This window comes from Pituophis catenifer, unplaced genomic scaffold, assembly GCF_029215685.1.
Source record: "Pituophis catenifer annectens isolate HBS135680 unplaced genomic scaffold, rPitCat1.0.hap2 SCAF_3, whole genome shotgun sequence".
NCBI lineage: Eukaryota > Metazoa > Chordata > Lepidosauria > Squamata > Colubridae > Pituophis > Pituophis catenifer.
The window spans coordinates 141,495,338-141,514,788 of NW_027256883.1; the positions used below are offsets into that span (position 1 = coordinate 141,495,338).

At 35.3% G+C, this 19,451-nt stretch overlaps 1 protein-coding gene across 3 annotated transcripts; it reads right to left on the reverse strand.

Annotated features, from left to right (window-relative positions):
- Nucleotides 1-1,001: 1,001 nt before the first annotated feature.
- Nucleotides 1,002-19,138, reverse strand: DNAJB4 (DnaJ heat shock protein family (Hsp40) member B4). 3 transcript variants are annotated; one of them, XM_070941242.1, is made up of 4 exons: nucleotides 19,047-19,138; nucleotides 10,890-11,060; nucleotides 5,566-6,140; nucleotides 1,002-2,924 (listed from the first exon to the last, which is right to left on the reverse strand). In XM_070941242.1, the coding sequence occupies exons 3-4, from the start codon at nucleotides 6,022-6,024 to the stop codon at nucleotides 2,691-2,693; spliced, it is 693 nt and encodes a 230-aa protein (XP_070797343.1). In that variant the 5' UTR covers nucleotides 6,025-6,140; nucleotides 10,890-11,060; nucleotides 19,047-19,138; the 3' UTR covers nucleotides 1,002-2,690. The 3 variants fall into 3 exon arrangements, with proteins under 3 accessions (XP_070797343.1, XP_070797342.1, XP_070797344.1); XM_070941241.1 differs by having other exon boundaries at nucleotides 10,890-11,164; nucleotides 19,047-19,135; XM_070941243.1 differs by lacking the exon at nucleotides 10,890-11,060.
- Between the last annotated feature and the right edge of the window lie 313 nt (nucleotides 19,139-19,451).

Here is a 19,451-nt window from a genome sequence, read left to right on the forward strand (position 1 = left end):
CATTTTAATAAACTCTTTATCATTTATTTTTATTCATTAATCAAACTTGTAAGATCAAGTCACCATTACCTCACCTAAGACTAGGGTATACTCATGCTGCCAGATCTGATGAGATAGGCAGAAACCACTGGGGGGAGGCAGACCTGCAAGTAATGTAATCCCAGGTCATCTAGGGCTTTAAAGATGACAACCACACCTTGAATTGCATCCAAGAATTTGCAGGCTCATGTGGCAGTCGTGTTATGTGGGTGCACCATTGTTTGCCCAATGGTACTGAGGCTGCTGCATTCTAATCCAGCAGCAGCTTCTTAAAGTTTTTCAAGAACAACTCTATGAAAAGGGTGTTAGTTTGATCAGGAGGTAATTAAGGCATGAGGAAGGACAGGATTTAAATGCAATAAATAAAAAAGTAGGCATTATATTCAGGACAAACCAGGAGCTCGTTATAGAATATACACTTACCATATAAATTCTACTGCCACAAAACACTACCATTAGATCAGATGACTGTGGGAATATCAAATGGTCACTTTGATAGTTACACAGTCTCTTAATATTAAAATATATTAATGAATTTACACCTAGAAAAAAGTTTTCTATACCATGTTGCGTGAACACAACCACTGTAGTTTGCAAACCATGGATTATACTTTAGTATAGTATGTGTAAATACAACTGACTTATGCAACAAAACAGGAAACATAAAAATGGTCTTATTTTAGTATAATGTATAAACCCGTTCATTTAATATACAATCTTGAAATTTCCTATCTTGTTAATACCATAGGTTTCATTGGGATTTATTCTTAATAACAGAATAGAGCAGTGTTTCTCAATCTTGGCAGCTTGCAGATGTCTGGACTCCAACTCCCAGAATTCCCAGAATTGAGAAACACTGGTATAGTGCATTATGATCTCCATACTGCAGATACATGTTATGCTTCAAATGTCAAATACCATTTCCATTTGCTCTCATGCATTAAATTGACAATTGGAGGGGGAAAAGTTAGAAATAATAGTTTAATGTTTAAATGTTTAAAAATATGAAATGCAATACATTATCATAAAGTATATTTAAATACATTTACAATATGCACAAAGAAAAAGTAGTTTTCTTGTTCTCATTTTTAGTCATTAAAACTTGCTTCATAGATTCTTTCTAGTTCCAGAAAGGGATGTTATAAGGTGCTCAAAAGAGGTTCTTTGCAGAGCATTTTAGCATTTTGCTTCAAAGCATTAAAGTAATCATGTCCTTTGCAAGGCACATGCAACTGGTTTGAAAGCAGTCTTTGCTTACTCCACATGCAGGTGTCCCAGCAAAAATGTTCTGTGTATGAGCATGCAGACAACTGGGAAGAGTTTCTGAAGAAGCTATATGAGATTTGCAGAGCAGACAACTGTTTTAATACTTTGAAGACTGATCCTTCATTCATTTTAATGTGCTTTGTGAAATACCTCTTTCAAATGCTTTCCATAGCCCTGGTTTAAGATTGCACATCTTGTCAGTTTACAGCCTTTGTACTAAATCCCATTAAAAAATTTCCCATTCATTCAGGAGTCATTTTTAAAGTGTGTCCTCCCACCATCAATTACTGCAGCTGTTTTGGATTTTAATATGCTAGTTTTAGAAAACTGGCATCATTAACTTTACATAATTGTTAAACATCCTGTCACTTAAAAGTGCTATCTAGCACATTTTGACTTAATAAAATGAAGCTTTATTGTAAACAAAGATAAATAATTTCATGAATGTTTCCATTTGACCATATTACAAAACAAGAAGGTGTTGTCTTAAATTTAATACTGTTTGTCTACTGCCCAAGAATACTAGTTGGGATGTGTATGTCTTTGCAAAAATAAAGTTTCCTTGCTTTTTCTTACAATAATTCATTATGTACTCATAAAAACTTCAGGTTCAACTTACAGTTTACAGAATTTGCAAGAATACTAAACTTGAGAAAGATTGCAATCTTAACTGAATTAGGCTAATTATTCAGTTGATGCTTATAAGTATGCCACTTCATGAAATATAAGTTCCAGAGAGCATTAATGCCTTTTCACAACAATTTCTAGCTGGAAATCTATTAGGCCAAAAACAGTAGGCCATCAAATTTTATTTTCTATTAGGTCACTATATTTACCACCAGAATAATGGAGTAAAGGAATTCACAGACTGGTACAATAATGTAAAACCCACTTCTTCTTTGGGCTCATAAACATTTTAAGTAATGTTACTTTCTTGCTGCTGTGCAAAAGGTAATGCAGCTTAGAGTATATACATAAAATAAATATTGCAAATGTTACATAGATTCATATAATGAATTCTAATACTGTAATATTTTAACACACACAGATAATCAGGATTATCTGAACTAAAGTGCTTTGCAAATTATGCACTTTATTAGAAATACACGGACAGAGGTGTTCCCTTTTTACCCATGATTACATGGACACGAAATACTGGATAAAGTGTTTTGTAAAGGAAGATCCAACACACGGTAAGTAATATTAGCCTTATACTTAGTTGCAAGTCTTTGTACTCCAATTCTCATGCAACACTGCATAATTCACTTCCCTACCTGCGCACACAAAAGGAAAGTTCAACAGTTATAGACTGCACTTTTGCAGCATAAACCTGAAAGTCCTTGATGTTCAGTGTCTATTCGGAACAGTTCACTGACATATGTTTCTTATGATACAGGAAGATTTCTCCTGAGTACTTCTTTTGAGGCTGGAGCTATATTATCTGGAAAAATTACTTCAAATTCTATAATTAAGTCACCTCGTTGCTCATGATTTTTAGGAAATGGTAAACCATATCCTATAATTCTTCTTCTCATTCCAGGCTTAACAACTTCATTTATTGTCATAGGTATTGTTCGGCCTTCTATAGTTGGTACATTGATTGAGGTGCCACATAAAGCCTGGAAAATAGTAAATTGAAACAATTAAGAGCAGCATATTTGTTATTTTGTCAGGCTTCTAATATACTACATATCCTCCATAAAGATAAATAATTATATTTTTAAATGACAGTATAATTAATTCAAATGCAAATGCCACTATGTTGTATCTTTTTTTGTAAGTGGAGAGTTGCCACCAAACAGTTGAACAGTTCAGGATATAAATACCATCTGTACTTTACCACTTAACAAAATGTGCAAAGAATGCATAAATGTAAAGAGAGGAGAAAGGAACATTGCCAACAATATCTTTTCTTTCAAAGATATATTCTGTGCACATGACATGAATTTCCACCTCTTACATTTTGATTAATGTAACAGAAGTGGCAGCTATATGTATCCCATTTAATAGGAATATCCTGTATATAGCCTTGGAATGCAATTGATTGCAAGAAGTGTTGGACTGTTCTAACCTTGGAATATCCATTTTGATCGTGAACAGGTGTTCTGACAAAAGAAGACAATATTCTGTGGTCAGAGTTTTTCTTGCTGTGCAAGAATATTCTAGAGATGGAACACTCACCTTTTTAAAAATCACAATATAGATGTAAATAAATAATGTTCTCTAAGATGTCATTTGCTACCTGTGGGCTGAATTCCTGCCCTTCCTGTCTCCTTCTAGCAGCCCAGGGAGGGAGGCGTTTCCTGGATCTAAGAGATTGTTAATGTCTCGTGAAAAGATACACATAACAACCTTGAAGCTACAGGTATTGAACAATTAGCACCCAGACCAATCTTACTATTTGTGGGAAAATTACAGAGAAATTGTGGGATCTCAGAGAAACTCCCAGAGCATTAGCCCATGTGCATACCAGGGTCTGCTAAGGGAGCACATTATACCTATACTGCAAGCTCTGCATTGGTTGCCATCAAACTTATGGATGTAATTTTAAAGTTGCAGTGTTAATCATGTTAATCTATAAAACCCTACATGTATATTTACTTGCAGGACCACATTAGTCTACCCAGTTTGACCTATCCTTGAAAAACTATTAGCATTGTCTCATGTTAGGGAGGTCAGGAAGGCCAAGGCTTGTTAGCAATATTATTCTTCATGTAAAGTGCTGTTCCTTTGAAACAGCCTCCTTGTGAACATAAAACAGTGCTCTAATAGAACATTCTGATTTGTGCATTAAGGGTAACTAAATGTGAATGCTGCTAACTTTATAAGACAATTATTACAGTGGATGTATCTCCTAAATATAGTCATCTAGTTTGCATGCTCACAATAAAAAAGTACCAATACAGCATACTTCCTGTTCATGTTTTACTGATGGGATTGAATTCTATATAAACTTTTAAAAAATATTTCAAAACATTTATAATGAGCTTATATTGGATAATTTGATGGCCTTGGTATCTTTTTAAATACTATATATGTTTTAGGATATACTTTTATTATATTATTATTCTGTATCTGGTGACTGAAAACTAACAATTTATTATTTATTATTTTTTTGAACTGACAATATAGAGTCCATTATTTATTTGTTTATTATTTATTAAACATGTGCTGCCCATCTTGCTTGGAGACAACTTTGGTTGCCATATAAATATAATTATATCAACATTATATTAACGTTATGATAAAATATATTTGAAATCAATGAAAATATCATGGCAGATCAGCATAGAGCTGCTCACACAAGCAGAATGCTGTTCCTTTGTTCTCCCCATAGTGTTATTGTTTTTTTGTGATTAGGAAAAACATTTCTAATACTTGATGATTCATTTCCTTCTACCAGCATTCTGATTATTTTACTTCATAGTAGACTGTTTGCATTTCTATTTGGGGAATATTTAAGGACAACACATTTACTAAACACTGTTGTAGTACAACACCACACCCTAGTTTTGCAAATCCCATAAAAATGCAAAATGCAAGCAAAAGTAGCCCAAAAAACTGGCACGAAGTTGGATGATTTATGTGTACAATTGCAGTGAGGAAAAAGCAAGACAGGGTTCAGAGGTAAACAATTCACTGAATAGACAGCTAACAAGAACGGAGTTAACTTTGTGGGAGAAGGATAAAATGCTACAAATTATATTATTTACCATATTAAATTCTAAATTTACATGTCATATTTCCACATTAAGCTATCTAACATGTAAACTACTTACATGAAGTCCTGTATTCTTAAAGAACATTGATCTATGTCCAGTTTAACTCAACTACAAATATAAAACAGTATAAAGGTTCCCCTTGCACATATGTGCGAGTCGTTCCCAACACTAGGGGGTGGTGCTCATCTCCGTTTCTAAGATGAAGAGCCAGCACTGTCTGACAACACGTGGTCATGAGGCTGGCATGACTAAATGCCAAAGGTGCATGGAACACTGTTACCTTCCCACCAAGGTGGTCCCTATTTTTCTACTTGCATTTTTACATGCTTTCAAATTCCTGGTTGGCAGAAGCTGGGCAAGTAATGGGAGTTCACTCCGTTATGCAGTGCTAGAGATTCAAACCGCCGAACTGCCGACCTTTCTGATCAATCAGAGTCTTAGCCACTGAACCACCGTGTCCCCTCTATAAAACAATATAAATAAATACAAATTGTATAAAGTATTAAAAATCCGATGTTAAACTTAAAAGAGTACTTACCTCCCGTAAACTAATCTTGACAGGGTAGACTATATTTGAACCATCTCTCTTGAAATGAGGATGTAATTTATCTTTAATAACAAACACAATATCAGCTGGGATGGTGTTGGGTGTTTCATCGCCCTCTTTGGGGAATGTAATTTTGGTACCTTCTTTCCATCCTCTCTTAATATCAATCGTAAGGATTTTATCTTCTGTTCTGACACTTCTACCATCTGGATTGAGCCTTTTTCGGGAAATTCTCATTCTTTTTGTACAGCCTTGATAAATCTCTTCCAATGATACTTTCAGTTCATGAATAACAGGAGGATCTTGTTTACGACGGGCTTGATTACCAACTGTGTTTCTTTCTCTTGGAAATCCATTCACACTAAAAGTAGTAAAGGAACCAAATGGATCGCCATCCACTTCCATATCTTCGGTGTCCCTGCCACTAGGCATTCTTCTACCAAAGAACATTTCAAAAGGATTTGCGCCACCAAAAAATGCTGCAAATGTAGCATGTGGGTCTCCATGAAAAGAATAACGGAAAGAACCTCCTTGACCATCTGGTCCACCAGACCCTCCTTTCAAACCTACCAAATACAGAAGCGTAAGAAATAATAACTAGCTGAAATAATTATATTTGTTAACAAAACAATATTGGCTGTAATCCAGAAAATAGGAAATCAGAATGGCAAGATGAGGGGGGCAGATGACTCTGTCCTTTTACTTGAGGGAATATTTTGTCTTTTATCAGTTTGAGAAAAAATAATTTGTGTTTCTGTGACATCAGGTGGGGAGAACTTGTAACAATTATACCCTTGTTTATATAGCTAGGGTAAACTCTAATGAACATAGTACTATTTCTACGTAAACCAACATAAAAACCCAGAATTAGTTCCATGTTAGTTTTACAGCAAACACAGAGTCCTGTAGAATTTTAACAACTCATATAAACTTTTAGTTTACAGTCCTTATCTTATCTTGTCCTGTCCTGCAAAAGACCAATTATATGCATACATAACTGCTCGGAAATGTGGGAGAAAGGCAAGGAAATACTGTGTTTCCCCGAAAATAAGACCAGCTCTTATATTAATTTTTGCTCCAAAAGATGCATTAGGTCTTACTTTCTGGTTAGGTCTTATTTTGGGGGAAATATGGTACTAAATGCATCCATCTGGCTGCCAATCTTAACTGGGGGTTATTTTGGGGTTGGGCTTATATTACGAGCATCCTGAAAAATCATGCTAGGACTCATTTTCTGGTTAGGTCTTATTTTCGGGGAAACTGGTTAAGTCTTGAAATAGTGAGAGAAATGCTTTAAATATGATCAAACATAAAATACAGTTGAGTGGGTCATAGTTATTCTTTCACTGACTAAGTTGTAATGTCTTAAGGAATTCTGAATCTCTGTGTTTAATCCACAAAGAAATTACATCTCTGAATGAATATAAAAGATTGGGCTGCTCATCAAATATACAAAACAGATTTACTGTTATCCATATTTATTGGAAGTAAATCCAACTGAATTTTAGAAATAAAATTATTGTGGAAAGGAGTCCACAAAACATTGATGTATTGCAAACCAGCAAGTTTTATAAGGAGATTTTACAAAGTTATGCTACTACACTTACACGAACAGTTACTTCAATTATTTTAAGCTTGCTTATCTTCCTACATTATGACACCCACCTACATTCTGTGAATAATTTCACCTACACATCCTTCCTAAATTTAACCAATTTCTCATCTTTTTGCTAGATCTTTATATTGCTTAAATAGATGATTTGGATAAAAGGTATGTTAACTCTGCAATCTTTTTTTAAAAAACGCATTCTTAATAAGTTACATGTTCTGTATATCTCAAGCCAATAATTGCCATAGTAGATATGAATGATCAGAAAACATTAATTTATCAGAAAGCTTACTAGCTTCCAAAATGTTCTTTTTTTAACTAGTGGATAATTACTATTGATGTCTGCTTGATATTTTTAAATGTTCTTTTAGACACACACAGAGTGTAATATGAACTCTGGTGTATACTAAGAGAGCCCTTGAGGGAACACTGGTTTTCACTGGCACCATTTTCCTATTGTCATTCAAAATGGTAGTGCCTAATTCTTTGGGATAACATTATTGAGCAGTCATTGTATTCTTTTTCTTTTACAAATTATTTACTGAAATCCAAACATTTCCATATTGAGAGAATTTGGATTCTGTAGAATTTAAAATTTGCGCATATGTGAGACTAGACAGCAGACAAACATTTCTCCTCAGAAAACTTAGCTTACAAATCTCTGGGGGAAAAATAGGCATCTAACAAAGTCTGTTAAATATTTTTCTTTTATATTGAAGCAACTTATTAACCATTCATCTTTCTGATATAATTTGGAGAATTTTTAAAATTTACAATGGTGAATGTCCTATACCCGTGATGGTGAACCTATTGCACACGTGTCAGAAGTGGCATGCAGGACCCTCTCTGTGGGCATGCATGCCGTCGCCAGTTCTTCTTCTGGTTTCTGGTGCACACATGCGCACAGGCCATCTGGTCTTCGCGCATGCCGAAGAACCAGAAACCCGAAGACCAGCTGGCTGATGCACATGTGTGCGCCGGCCACCTGGTCTTCAGGTTTCTGGCGCTCCAGCATGCGTGAAGACCAGCTGGCCGACACACATGCACTGAAAACCAGAAGACAAGGTGGCTGGCGCACGCATGCGCACCGCCAGCTGGTCTTTGAGTTTCCTGCACACATGCACGCACATGCATTCACTTTGGTTATGAAATTAGACTTTCAGAATATCAAGAAAAAAATTGATTCACACATTATGTTAATCTATCTTTTGTTCGATTTTACTTTACCATGATATAAATCAAGTATATAAATCATGGCTTATTACTCAGCATCCTATGTGATGCACACCATTATGGTTTAGTTTACATATCATTATTTAAAATAAATGAAGACATATCATCATGCGTGAACTCAGCTTACGCTGAGATAGATAGCCCTATGAACCCATAGGGCTATCTAAATTATAAACAAGTTCAAATTACCAATATTATTTGATGTTTATTTAGAACAGGAACATGAAATAAAGAAGACTTAATTTAAGTCCAATTGATTTAAGCCTAATCTTCTTCATGGGTTTAGTCTAAATATGACTAAATCTGGATCCATCCCAATGCTAAAAGGTTCAAAACATATGAACTTTTCTTTATTTACTTTGTGGTGGATTTTTCAAAGACTAGTTTCTGCCATATTTTTAATAAGTATTTATTTATAAAAATAGGATTATAAATATTCTAAATATTTTAATCCAGGCAAACTATGAAATAAAATCTTAGTACATTTATACCTCATTTTCTGGTGTCAGAATCATAAAACTTTAATTTTGAAGAAAGAGAAAATTCAATATCAATTATCTCCGACTTACAGCCATTTGTTTAGTGACCATTCAAAGTTACAATGGCACTGAAAAAAGTGACTAGTCTTCACAATTATGACCATTGCAGCATCCCCACAGCCACGAGATCAAAATTTGGGCATTGACAAATGACATGTATTTATGACAGTTACACTCTCCTGGTGTTATCACCATTTTTAACCTTCTCAACTGACTTCTGACAAGCAATGGGGAAAGCCAGGTTTGCTTAACAACCACATGATTCACTCACCAACTGAAGTGATTTGCTTAACAACTGTGGCAAAAAGGTGATAAAGTGGGACACTTAACAACTGCCTTTTTTTAGCAATGGAAAGTTTGAGCTCAATTGTGATTGTTAAGTCAAGGACTACCTGTACATGAATTAATAATCTCTGATACAAATTTTGGGTAAAAGTATTTCTTGAAGCAGTGAGTTTACTGCCTTGCAAACTACTTTAGCATAAGTTATACCTGATCACTATACCAAATATTTCAGAGGCTGATATAACTGTTGATCACATGCTTTTTTTTTCTCTTTTCAATAACCTACGATATGAGATCAATTTTGATAAAAGATAGTTTGGCTGCCTCTTTGTATATTATTGTACATTATGGTTAATATAATAACAACTATCTTTTCTGCTGGTTTTACCATGTTTGAATAGTGCAGCAAATAATGTGTCAAAAAGGTTTAAAACATGCATTCTGAAGTATGGCTTAAGTATGCATTATTGGCACTCTTCCTGCTTATTATATGCATTGTTTGTGAATGGAGTGTTTATTTACTAAGCCTTAGCAACTAAAGATGTAGAACTAAGTAAAGGATGCCAGGTTTGATAAACTATACCATGTACTTGGCAGAATGATGCTTCCTAAAATAGATAATGGATTGATTGTGCTCAAAACATATCAATCCCATGTCTAATTAAAAGGAGTAATAGATACAGTCTATCCATGATCTGAACAACAGTCAATTTTAAACTCTGACTAAATTAACTCATTAGATATTGTCCCTAATGCTATACATAAAGGTATTAGGAACATTGACTCATAATTTTAAAAATAAGTCTCTATCAGCATATCAAGGTTTTATAAATTTCCCAAGAATACAGGGAGGCAATACTTAAATTATAAATTACTACTTAATTTGAATTTTTACATAATCATATGCATTTATGAAAAAAACAAGTTTCTAAAATAATTATTAAATACTGATGCATTTTAACTCTTATGTTTTCAGTCCATCATATTCAATATATGAATATTTCTATCTCATTGAGAGAACACAGGGCTATAATGTAAATAGCAACTTCATTAGCAGAACAAAAACAACTTAATTAGCAGAAAAAAAGCTATTTCCAAATCTTAAATTAGATTTTGAAAGATAAAGGCAGTAGCTGAATTCTAAAAACTAGGTCTCATTCCCTTGATACATTAATAGCTAGAAAGGAAGTTGAAAACTTGTCCTGGTATTTTCATGACATCAGGCAAATTCTTTCCTTTTTAGACAAGATTCCAATCTGGATACCTGGACTCTGGTTCAGAAATACCATCATTCTATTTCAATCTTATTTTAACAAAAATAATGTATACATTTTAATTTTTGTTACTGTAAAGATAGGACAAAATAAACCAATTCAGCAACTATCACAGCCAAAAGCAGCTTAATATTCCTGAAGTTCTTGCAACCGAAATTAAGAATTTTACTGTGCATAATAGAAAATCAATTACAAATTTCATAAGCAGGACTTGCAAATGTAATGAGTGTATAGGTACTGAAATATAATTTAGCTAAATTCTCAGATTAAGTTCTTACAGCCAAATGCTCATTTCCTCTTGATTTGAATTAATTATATTCAGCATAAATGTTATTTCTATTAATAGCTAAAATGAAACTACAGAAATTATATTACCTTCTTCTCCAAACTGATCATAAATTTCTCTTTTTTTTGGATCACTCAATACCTCATAGGCTTCTGCAATCTCTTTGAATTTTTCTTCTGCATGGGGAGATTTATTCTTATCTGGATGCCATTTAAGGGCTTGTTTTCGGTATGCTTTCTTGATGTCTTCATCAGATGCTCCTTTTTCAATTCCAAGAACAGAATAGTAATCCTTCCCCATATCAATGTTTAAAAAGTATGCTTTCTTTTGTTTATGAGTTCTGTATCTCAGCTATGCAATGTTCCTAAAAAAAATTAACAAGAACTATAGTTCTATTAAGCAGCCAGAAGACTTGCCACCTTCTCCTTCTCCTTGATCACTTTGTACAAAGATTGAACTGGTAAAAACACTGCCACCCAGAGCACTCCCAATTACACTACGTGTCTCTGCTCTTTCTAGAACAGCAAATGTTATAACACGTCATTTCCCAAGCTAGCTACTGCCAAAACTCTGCCGTGTTCTATCTTTGTACATTTAACTGTTCACTGACTAACTTCATATGCAAATATTTTTTTAAAACCTTAATTGTGGAATTTTGTAGCCATTTAGTATTGTGTGGATGGTAAATTACAGATACAGGCTTGTTTTATATATTTATTGTAAAAAAATGTGCTACAGGAAACCATTTCTTAATATTTAAAATAAAACTGTTGATTCTACCAGTAGTAAAAAATTCCTTATGGGACTAAGAGTGAAAGGTGGTCAGTTTAAAAAGATTTCAGAAAATACACAAAGGAATTATAAATTTTTAACTTAGAATATTTGTCTTCCTACACTGAATATACAACCCGTAATTCAATTTATTTAAAAATGCATGAGAAATAATAATTGTCAGTGGGCAATAGCACTAGCAATAGCACTTAAGACATATTTACAGCTTCATAGTGCTTTTGCAGCCCTCTCTAAGCGGTTTACAGAGTCAGCATATTGCCCCCAACAATCTGGGTCCTCATTTTACCAACCTTGGAAGGATGGAAGGCTGAGTCAACCTTGAGACAGTGAGATTTGAACTGCCGAACTATAGCTAGCAGTCAGCTGAAGCAGCCTGCAGTTGCATTCTAACCACTGTGCCATCTCAGCTCTTACAGGGACAAGCTATGTATATGCCAGAATTAGACAATCAGGTATGCTCCAGAATGATGTGCTTTGTGAGACAGCAGCTATACTTGCATGTCACCAAGATCATTAACTATCTGCAAGCACCTCTTGCAGGGTTGCAAGATAAGATATGGGAAAACCCACATAAACATACTCCCTCAAGAAGCAAAATGGCAAGCTGTGAAAGGGAGGATATTGGTAGAGGTATGGGTGTGCATATGTATCAGCATTAGAGGAATTGCAGTCAGCAACAGCAGATTGGAAACTGAAATCAAATTGTGACTCTCTTGAAGTCACCCATCTGAACTCTGATATATGGGTCCTATTGTTTGAAGAGACATCTTGGGAGCGCCATTTTAAGAGTAGCAAAATTGTCTGATTTCAAGATTGTGACAGAAGGAACCGGACATGGATCATTCAGGAGGCTTGTATCATAGATTACCTGACTATTCATTCTGCAAATTAGAAATATAAAGAATGTAGACGTTAAAACCAGAGAAAAATTGCACCTACCCAACCTGATGCTAAGTAAGAGTATGACCCTTCTGCAAGTATTTCAAATTCTTAGGATTCCTACATTGGATGAACCACTCCTTTTAAGATATGCCTCCATTGTTGGAACATGGCTTTTATGATAGCTAGTCCTTATCACAAACATCATAATCCCACCCAGCTGGGAGAAGTCTAGAATAAGATGTACAAGGCAACAGATACTTATCCTCTGCTGAAGTCTGAAAAAAACTAGCAATCAAAAGAGTTTGAAGTATCAGTTTCCACAATGTCGCAGCTGGGATCAAGACAGTAGTCTGAGACAAGACATGTTTCAAATCCTGAAAGGCTGCTTGTTCTTGAATAAAATTGTGAAAGTAACTTTCGATTTGTTGAATGGACTGAACTGTCAAAGGCAGTTCTAAATTTCTGCATAAAATTGTTATAGTTGTCCAGGATGGCACATTTAGTGTGAGAGAATAGCCCAACCGACTGTTCCTTCATTCAAAAAGGTCAGAACAAAAAGGTCCAAATCTGTAGGAAACTCTGTTGGCTTGCCAGTCTAAATACTTCATACTGGGTAGTGAATTAGAAAGCTGCCTATAGGGCTAATCAAATTGAGGCAACCATGACCAAAATGCTGGACTACTACATCATAACATTCTATAAGCTCATGATTTATGTATTTACTTGCTGTCTATGCTGTAATAATGGCTCAACAACTTGTTCTGTAGATAGGAGGTATTTCAAGGATCTGTAGCCGTGGTCTAGGGCCACAATTCAGAATCCAATTCTCATCTAATAGAAGAACAAGGCTCTCAAGATTGTTGTAAAGCCCTTCAAGTATGCCAGACTCAGTAAAGGAAGAACCATTTAAACTTTTAGAAATATTTTTATTGCTAGCTGGATATTGTAATATAATCTTAAAAGTTTGTCAAAGACAATTCTCATTTATATCTAGTGTAATTAAGGCCAAAAATAAGATACCAAGGGTCATTGTGAATGCATCATTTTGGGAGAAAGAGATGCTAATATTTCTAAAACGACACTGAGTCTAGCATCCTTATGGGTCTGATCAAGGACCAAGTTATATTGGACAACTATCATCCACTCAAAAACTTTTTTTTTTTTTTTGGTAAGCTAGCAACTACTAAGAGATCTGGAGGAAGGGGTAGTCTACCCTATTATAATGAAGTCTTGGTATGTTTCTGGATACAAAACAAAAATTAGAGGCATTGTTCCATGGCAGATCGATTTCTTCCTGAGTGGATACTTCCATTGACATAAATCCTTGACTTATGATAATTAATCCCAAAATTTCCACTGCTAAGCAAGACAGTACTTAAGTGAATTTTGCTCCTTTTTACAACCTTTCTTTCCAAAGTTGGAAAATTAGTATGTGAATCTGGCTTCCCTGTTGACTTTGCTTGCTAGAAAAACTTCTAAAAAGTTCACCTCATAAAAGGTGAACAAATGACCCTGGGACACTGCAACAGCCATAAATACATGCCACTTGCCAAGTGCCCAAATTTTGATCACGTGGCCATGAAGATGCTGCAACATTGTGTTCTGACCTAGGCTTCCTTAGAAATTAAACAGCACAAACTTAATCCTGGCAAACATCTTTAATTCATATGGCTGTAAATTACTTTCATTTACAGTCTTCAAGGCTTGATAAACAATCTTTCAGAGGAAGGTTATCAACACCCACCTGTCAAAGAGCTAATTTTTAAACGTAGGGCAAGGCCAACTTGGCACAGACATGTTTCAAATCTTGAATTGGCCAGATGAACTAATTGCTTCCTGCAAAAGCTCACATCCTGCTCGCTTCTCTTTTATGTTTTATGGGAGGGGCCAATTATCTCCAAGCCTTATTCCCAAGTCGACCCTGTTTCCTTAATTGTTCCTGTCTCCTGGCAGCTCTGCACATGCGTACAGTGGGAACAGGATCACGCTGTTCTTCTGCCTCGCTGATGTCAGACTCCGGAGGCAATAAAGAACTACCAGTTGGCCTTGGCCCCCTCTCTGCCTCCAATTCAGAGCCATCGTCCGAGCCTTCCCCAGACTCCAGGACTGGCCCACGTTCCTCCCCAACCTCCTCACTGTCCAAATCTGCTGCCAGCTTTGCTGGCCGCTGGCCGGCCACAACACAGTGGCAAGTGTGAAAAAGTTACTTCTTTCAGTCATTATAACTTTGAATATTCACTAAATGAATGGTTGTAATTTGAGGACTACCAGTACATGAGATGACACAAGATTAAATCTCTTTCACATTTCACATTTACATATAGTCATTGGGAGAGATAACCCAACAAATGGGGTTTGGTATAATTAATATTCTGAGAAATCTAGGTTAACTCTCTGTTTCAGACTGTCAAGATGTGTCAGAAGGTCTTATCAAGAGTATGCAAGAAACTTGAAGAAACAAAGTAAGATTTAACCCTATCAAAGTAGAGAGTCTGTGGATTGAAAAGTCAACTGAACCTAGGACAATTCCATCTTAACTATGGATGTAGTCATTCTCCTCTTAAAACAGCTGGTATATAATCTAGGAGCGTTTCTGTTCTCTCACCCACTTTTGGAATAGCAGATTTAAGCCTTTGTCTACTTTAATCTGTGTGCTAACATGAATACTCTTGGAGAAGGGGCAGACAAGAGTCACCTATATCTTTGTCACCTCGCTAGAAAACTAAATAATGTGCTGTACATAGTACTATCCTTAAAAAAAACATCCAATTGTAAAAAAATGCAATGGGCTGGATATTAAATGAAACAAATCTATATTGTTATGTAATATCAATATTGTAGGTTTTCTTTATTGCCGGCTTGTTTCCAGAGTGCTAGTTATAGCCTTTGAAATCCTTTATAGCTTGGGCCCTGCAAGACTGCTTATTCCAAATAGAATTTGCTCATTTAAGATGTACTTGTACAGAGTGCTTCCCAAGAGTTCTCACTTCCCATGAACTGTATCAGGAGAAGATCTGAGGAATATACTGAGACCAGTATATTCTCAAGTAGTTCCTTTCCTGTTGAATGTCCCCCAAACATTCCAATGATAATATAATAGAATGGTATGGTATGGTATGATATGGTATGGTATGGTATGGTATGGTATGGTATGGTATGGTATGGTATGATATGTACAGAAGAAACTTTGTCACTACAATTTTAATATCCTATTTTTTTAAAAAAAATCCCAAAGCAATTCACAAACAATTTAACTAACTGTAAATACAATGAATATTATTTTAAAAGAAATTAAATTTCTAGGATGTTTCCCTCAGGGCAATTGAGGATAATAGAAATGTGGAGAAGAAAGAAGTAGAGAGTATAGCTAAGAAGATTTAGAAAGTAGCTGTTGTTTGCTTTCCTTCTTCTCCCTTCTGGGACCCTTTCCACAAAGCTGTTGGTGGTAATAATCTGTGGAGGGAGGGAAGAGATGAGTTCCAAGCAGAGTGGAAGAAAATTCATAGTAACAATACTTTACCAAAAAAGGACCTGTGTGCATTTCAGATGTGGACATGTGTTGTATTCCAGGGGGGTGGAGTATGTTTCCAAGTATCCATGCCAGATATGCTCAGTCTTTTCTCCACTAACACATTAGAGTATGACTCATACTGCTAAAGTTAAAAGCGAACCAACTCCCTTGTACTGTTCAATAACAGCTGGATTCAACAGCTTGAAACTTGTATATACACACATATATGTATACACACACACATATATAACAAAAACTGATTATGTTCAAGTATTAGTATATTAAAAATAACAAATATGCAACATACTGCTTCTTTATTAATTCATTAAATCAATAACAATACAATACTCTATTTAAGGTTATTACAGTTTTTGATAGTGACATAACATAATATGACTTAACAAATGTTTTTTGCATTCTAGAAGCCTTAAGTTTCTCTGCTGCCTATTTTATTGAATGAAAAACTTAATTTCAGATTAGTGAAATAAGGGTATAATTCTTTTTCATGGACCATGAAATCTACCCACATATTCCACATTAAGAATGTCTGTAAGTCCATGACATATTCAAAGCGATAGGTTAGATAATTAATATTGATACTCTAATCAGAAGTTTTTGTCTTACAAATGAGAAAAAGATTGCTTAGTGAATTGCTAGCTATTTAACTTCCACAAACTGAAGGAAAAAAACACACAAAACCACAATTTTAAACACAATCTTAAACAAAACCCACAAAGCCACAATCTTAAACAACAAATCTTAAACATTTGCCTAGTCCCAAGTGATTGCTACACAAAATCAGGAAATTTTATATAGAATTTCTTTCTTCAAAGATTATCTCCTGCATTTTTTGAAATAAAGAGATCATTACAAGGAATGATGCAGTATAGCTCTTAATATGCAAGCTGTATTGCAGCTTCTTCACCAAAGCAAACTGCTCTTAAAAGCTGCATAATATAAAATGCAGCAAGCATTCAAAAGTTTTAAAAGGTTCATTAACAAATTTAGTAGGAAATGCCTGGTTGCGGTTTGGATGGGAGTTTTGTCAGGAAGTAGCACACTTGTAGGCTACATTAGGACATTAAGAGCCTTGATAGTACAAGGGTTTAGTGCACCCTGTTATTAACACAGCTGCCTGCAATTTCTGCTGGTTCGAATCTCTCCAAGGCTCAAGGTTGACTCAGCCTTCCATCCTTTCTAAGGTAGGTGAAATGAGGACCCAGTTTGTGGGGGCAATAAGCTGACTTTGTATAAAATATACAAAAGAATGAAGGCTATTGCTTAAAGCATTGTAAGCCGCCCTGAGTCTCCGGAGAAGGGCGGCATATAAATCAAATTAAAAAAATAAAAATAAAAAAAAAATAAAAAAAAAACTTTCCTGAAAAAAAGCAATGAATACTACTTCCATTTTATTACCAGGAAAACTCCATGTCTCCTTGTCTATGAAGTCATCAAAAAATGAAACTAGATTTCAAAAAGATTTTTAACACCCAGGCTTATTATTTTCCAGGCAGAAAAGCTATGACCACTAGATGTCACTGACAACCTGTACAAATATAGATACTGTTATCTAAAAATGTTTTTTTTAAGCTGTAAACTCATAGCAAAAATACTATACTACAGAATTATTGCATCAAAGTATTTGATGCTAAATTTTATTCCCCCCAAATAATTAAGACTGGTAATAATTGTTTATTCCTTCTCATATTAATCTCATAAATTAATGATGTGCAGTAGTTAAATACTACAGGATTTCAACCCAAGTCAATGACTTCACATTTTTATTAACTATTCTCTTTTGGGGGATTTTTTTTTTACTATTAGTAATCTGAAGTGCTTCAAATGAGATATGGTATCAGGCCCAGTATCCCAAGAAAAACCATTATAAATTATTTGAGCATCTCTTTTTTAATGGTGATTTTATCAGTTTTTCTTGGAAACAAAAAAATCACAAGGACAGTATCTAATTCTGGTATCAACCTGTGCTGCAACTGACATTTTCAATAAGAACAGAACATGAATAAATGTTTCCTTATCTGATTTGGATGACCACCACTATCTTTTTTTATCCAACAAAACCTTCCAACAAAAAAATAATATTGGCAACATGTAGCCTATCAAATTTGAAATGCAATTCCACCATGAAAACTTAATTACTGAAGAGGACAATGAAGAACAAGTGATGTTTGCTAGGCCAATTAACCTCTACCTTACATGAACTATACCACCAAGTACCATTTCAATCAAAAGCTACAAAAAATTAAAGATCAAATTATGAAAACAGTGAGATCGTGTAGAGTATTGCTGCAGCTAGTCTTTAAACCTTGCAGTAAAAATTTTACCCAGAAATATAAACAGAAGAAGAAATTGTGCAGAAACGCTAATATAGTTGACAAAATATAGAAATAATTTTCTAATAATCCCAGTAGTCCATTTTGTGGGAAGCAAGCTCCGGTTTTTTTTTCATGCATCTACTAATTACACCCTACTAACTATTACAATGGGAAATGGCCATAATGAATTTGAAAATTCACCGTACCTACCGTGGATTTTTGCACATGGAACCCCCCCTCCAACTTTTATCATTTTATTAACGCCTCCTCAGCGATAAAGCTTAATTCATGTTCCCATTTCTGCACAGCAAAATTCGCATCAAGAGTTTTGACCCTCGCAGAGCCACAGACTTTAGATTTTATTACTCTACGTACATCGATTAACAGAACGCTTGTGTAGAAGCGCCTTCTTTTGAAGGTAAACTTATTCTATCGTTGAAATGTATTTGAATACAAGTGTTATATTCAAATATTGTTATATCGTTTCGATTATTTATTATGTTATATCGTATTATTCAAATATTGTTATATCGTTTTAAGAAGAAACCTATACGAGATAGGTTAGATACGCTTTTCGCCGAAGCGGATAGGCGGCATTTTAGAGGGTTTCGCTTCGCCTCAGTACACCCCCATCAGGAATCAACCCCGTTGCTTTTTCTGTGCCTTCGAGAATCAAAGGCTCCACTAAAGACATCCCCTCAGATTTACCCGTCCTGAGAGAGACTCACTCGCTAGCCGGCAGGTTGTCGCCACCACGACAGACGCTCCCTGACAGGCGACAGCAAGTACAGTACCACAAATCAGTCCCTTTCCCAACTGTCCAAATATGTCGATTGAAAGTACGCTGGGGGGGGAGGGGAGAGAGAGAGAGAGATTACTTAACCAACTATCGCGAGATACGCCCTCAGTTTTATCTAACCCAGGAAGAAATTCTGCGCGCGCGTCCCTTCGCATATCCGTTTAACGATCTACAACACACACACACCCCTCCTTTCTTTTCACACCCTAGAAAGCTCTAGAGTATTCTACCTCCTGCATCCTAAGATTCTTATCTCGCGAGAGTTAGCTTGAGGGTGGGGGAGGGGGGAAGGGAAACCTTCCTTCTCTCCTTCATCATCTCGGTTTGCTCTGCT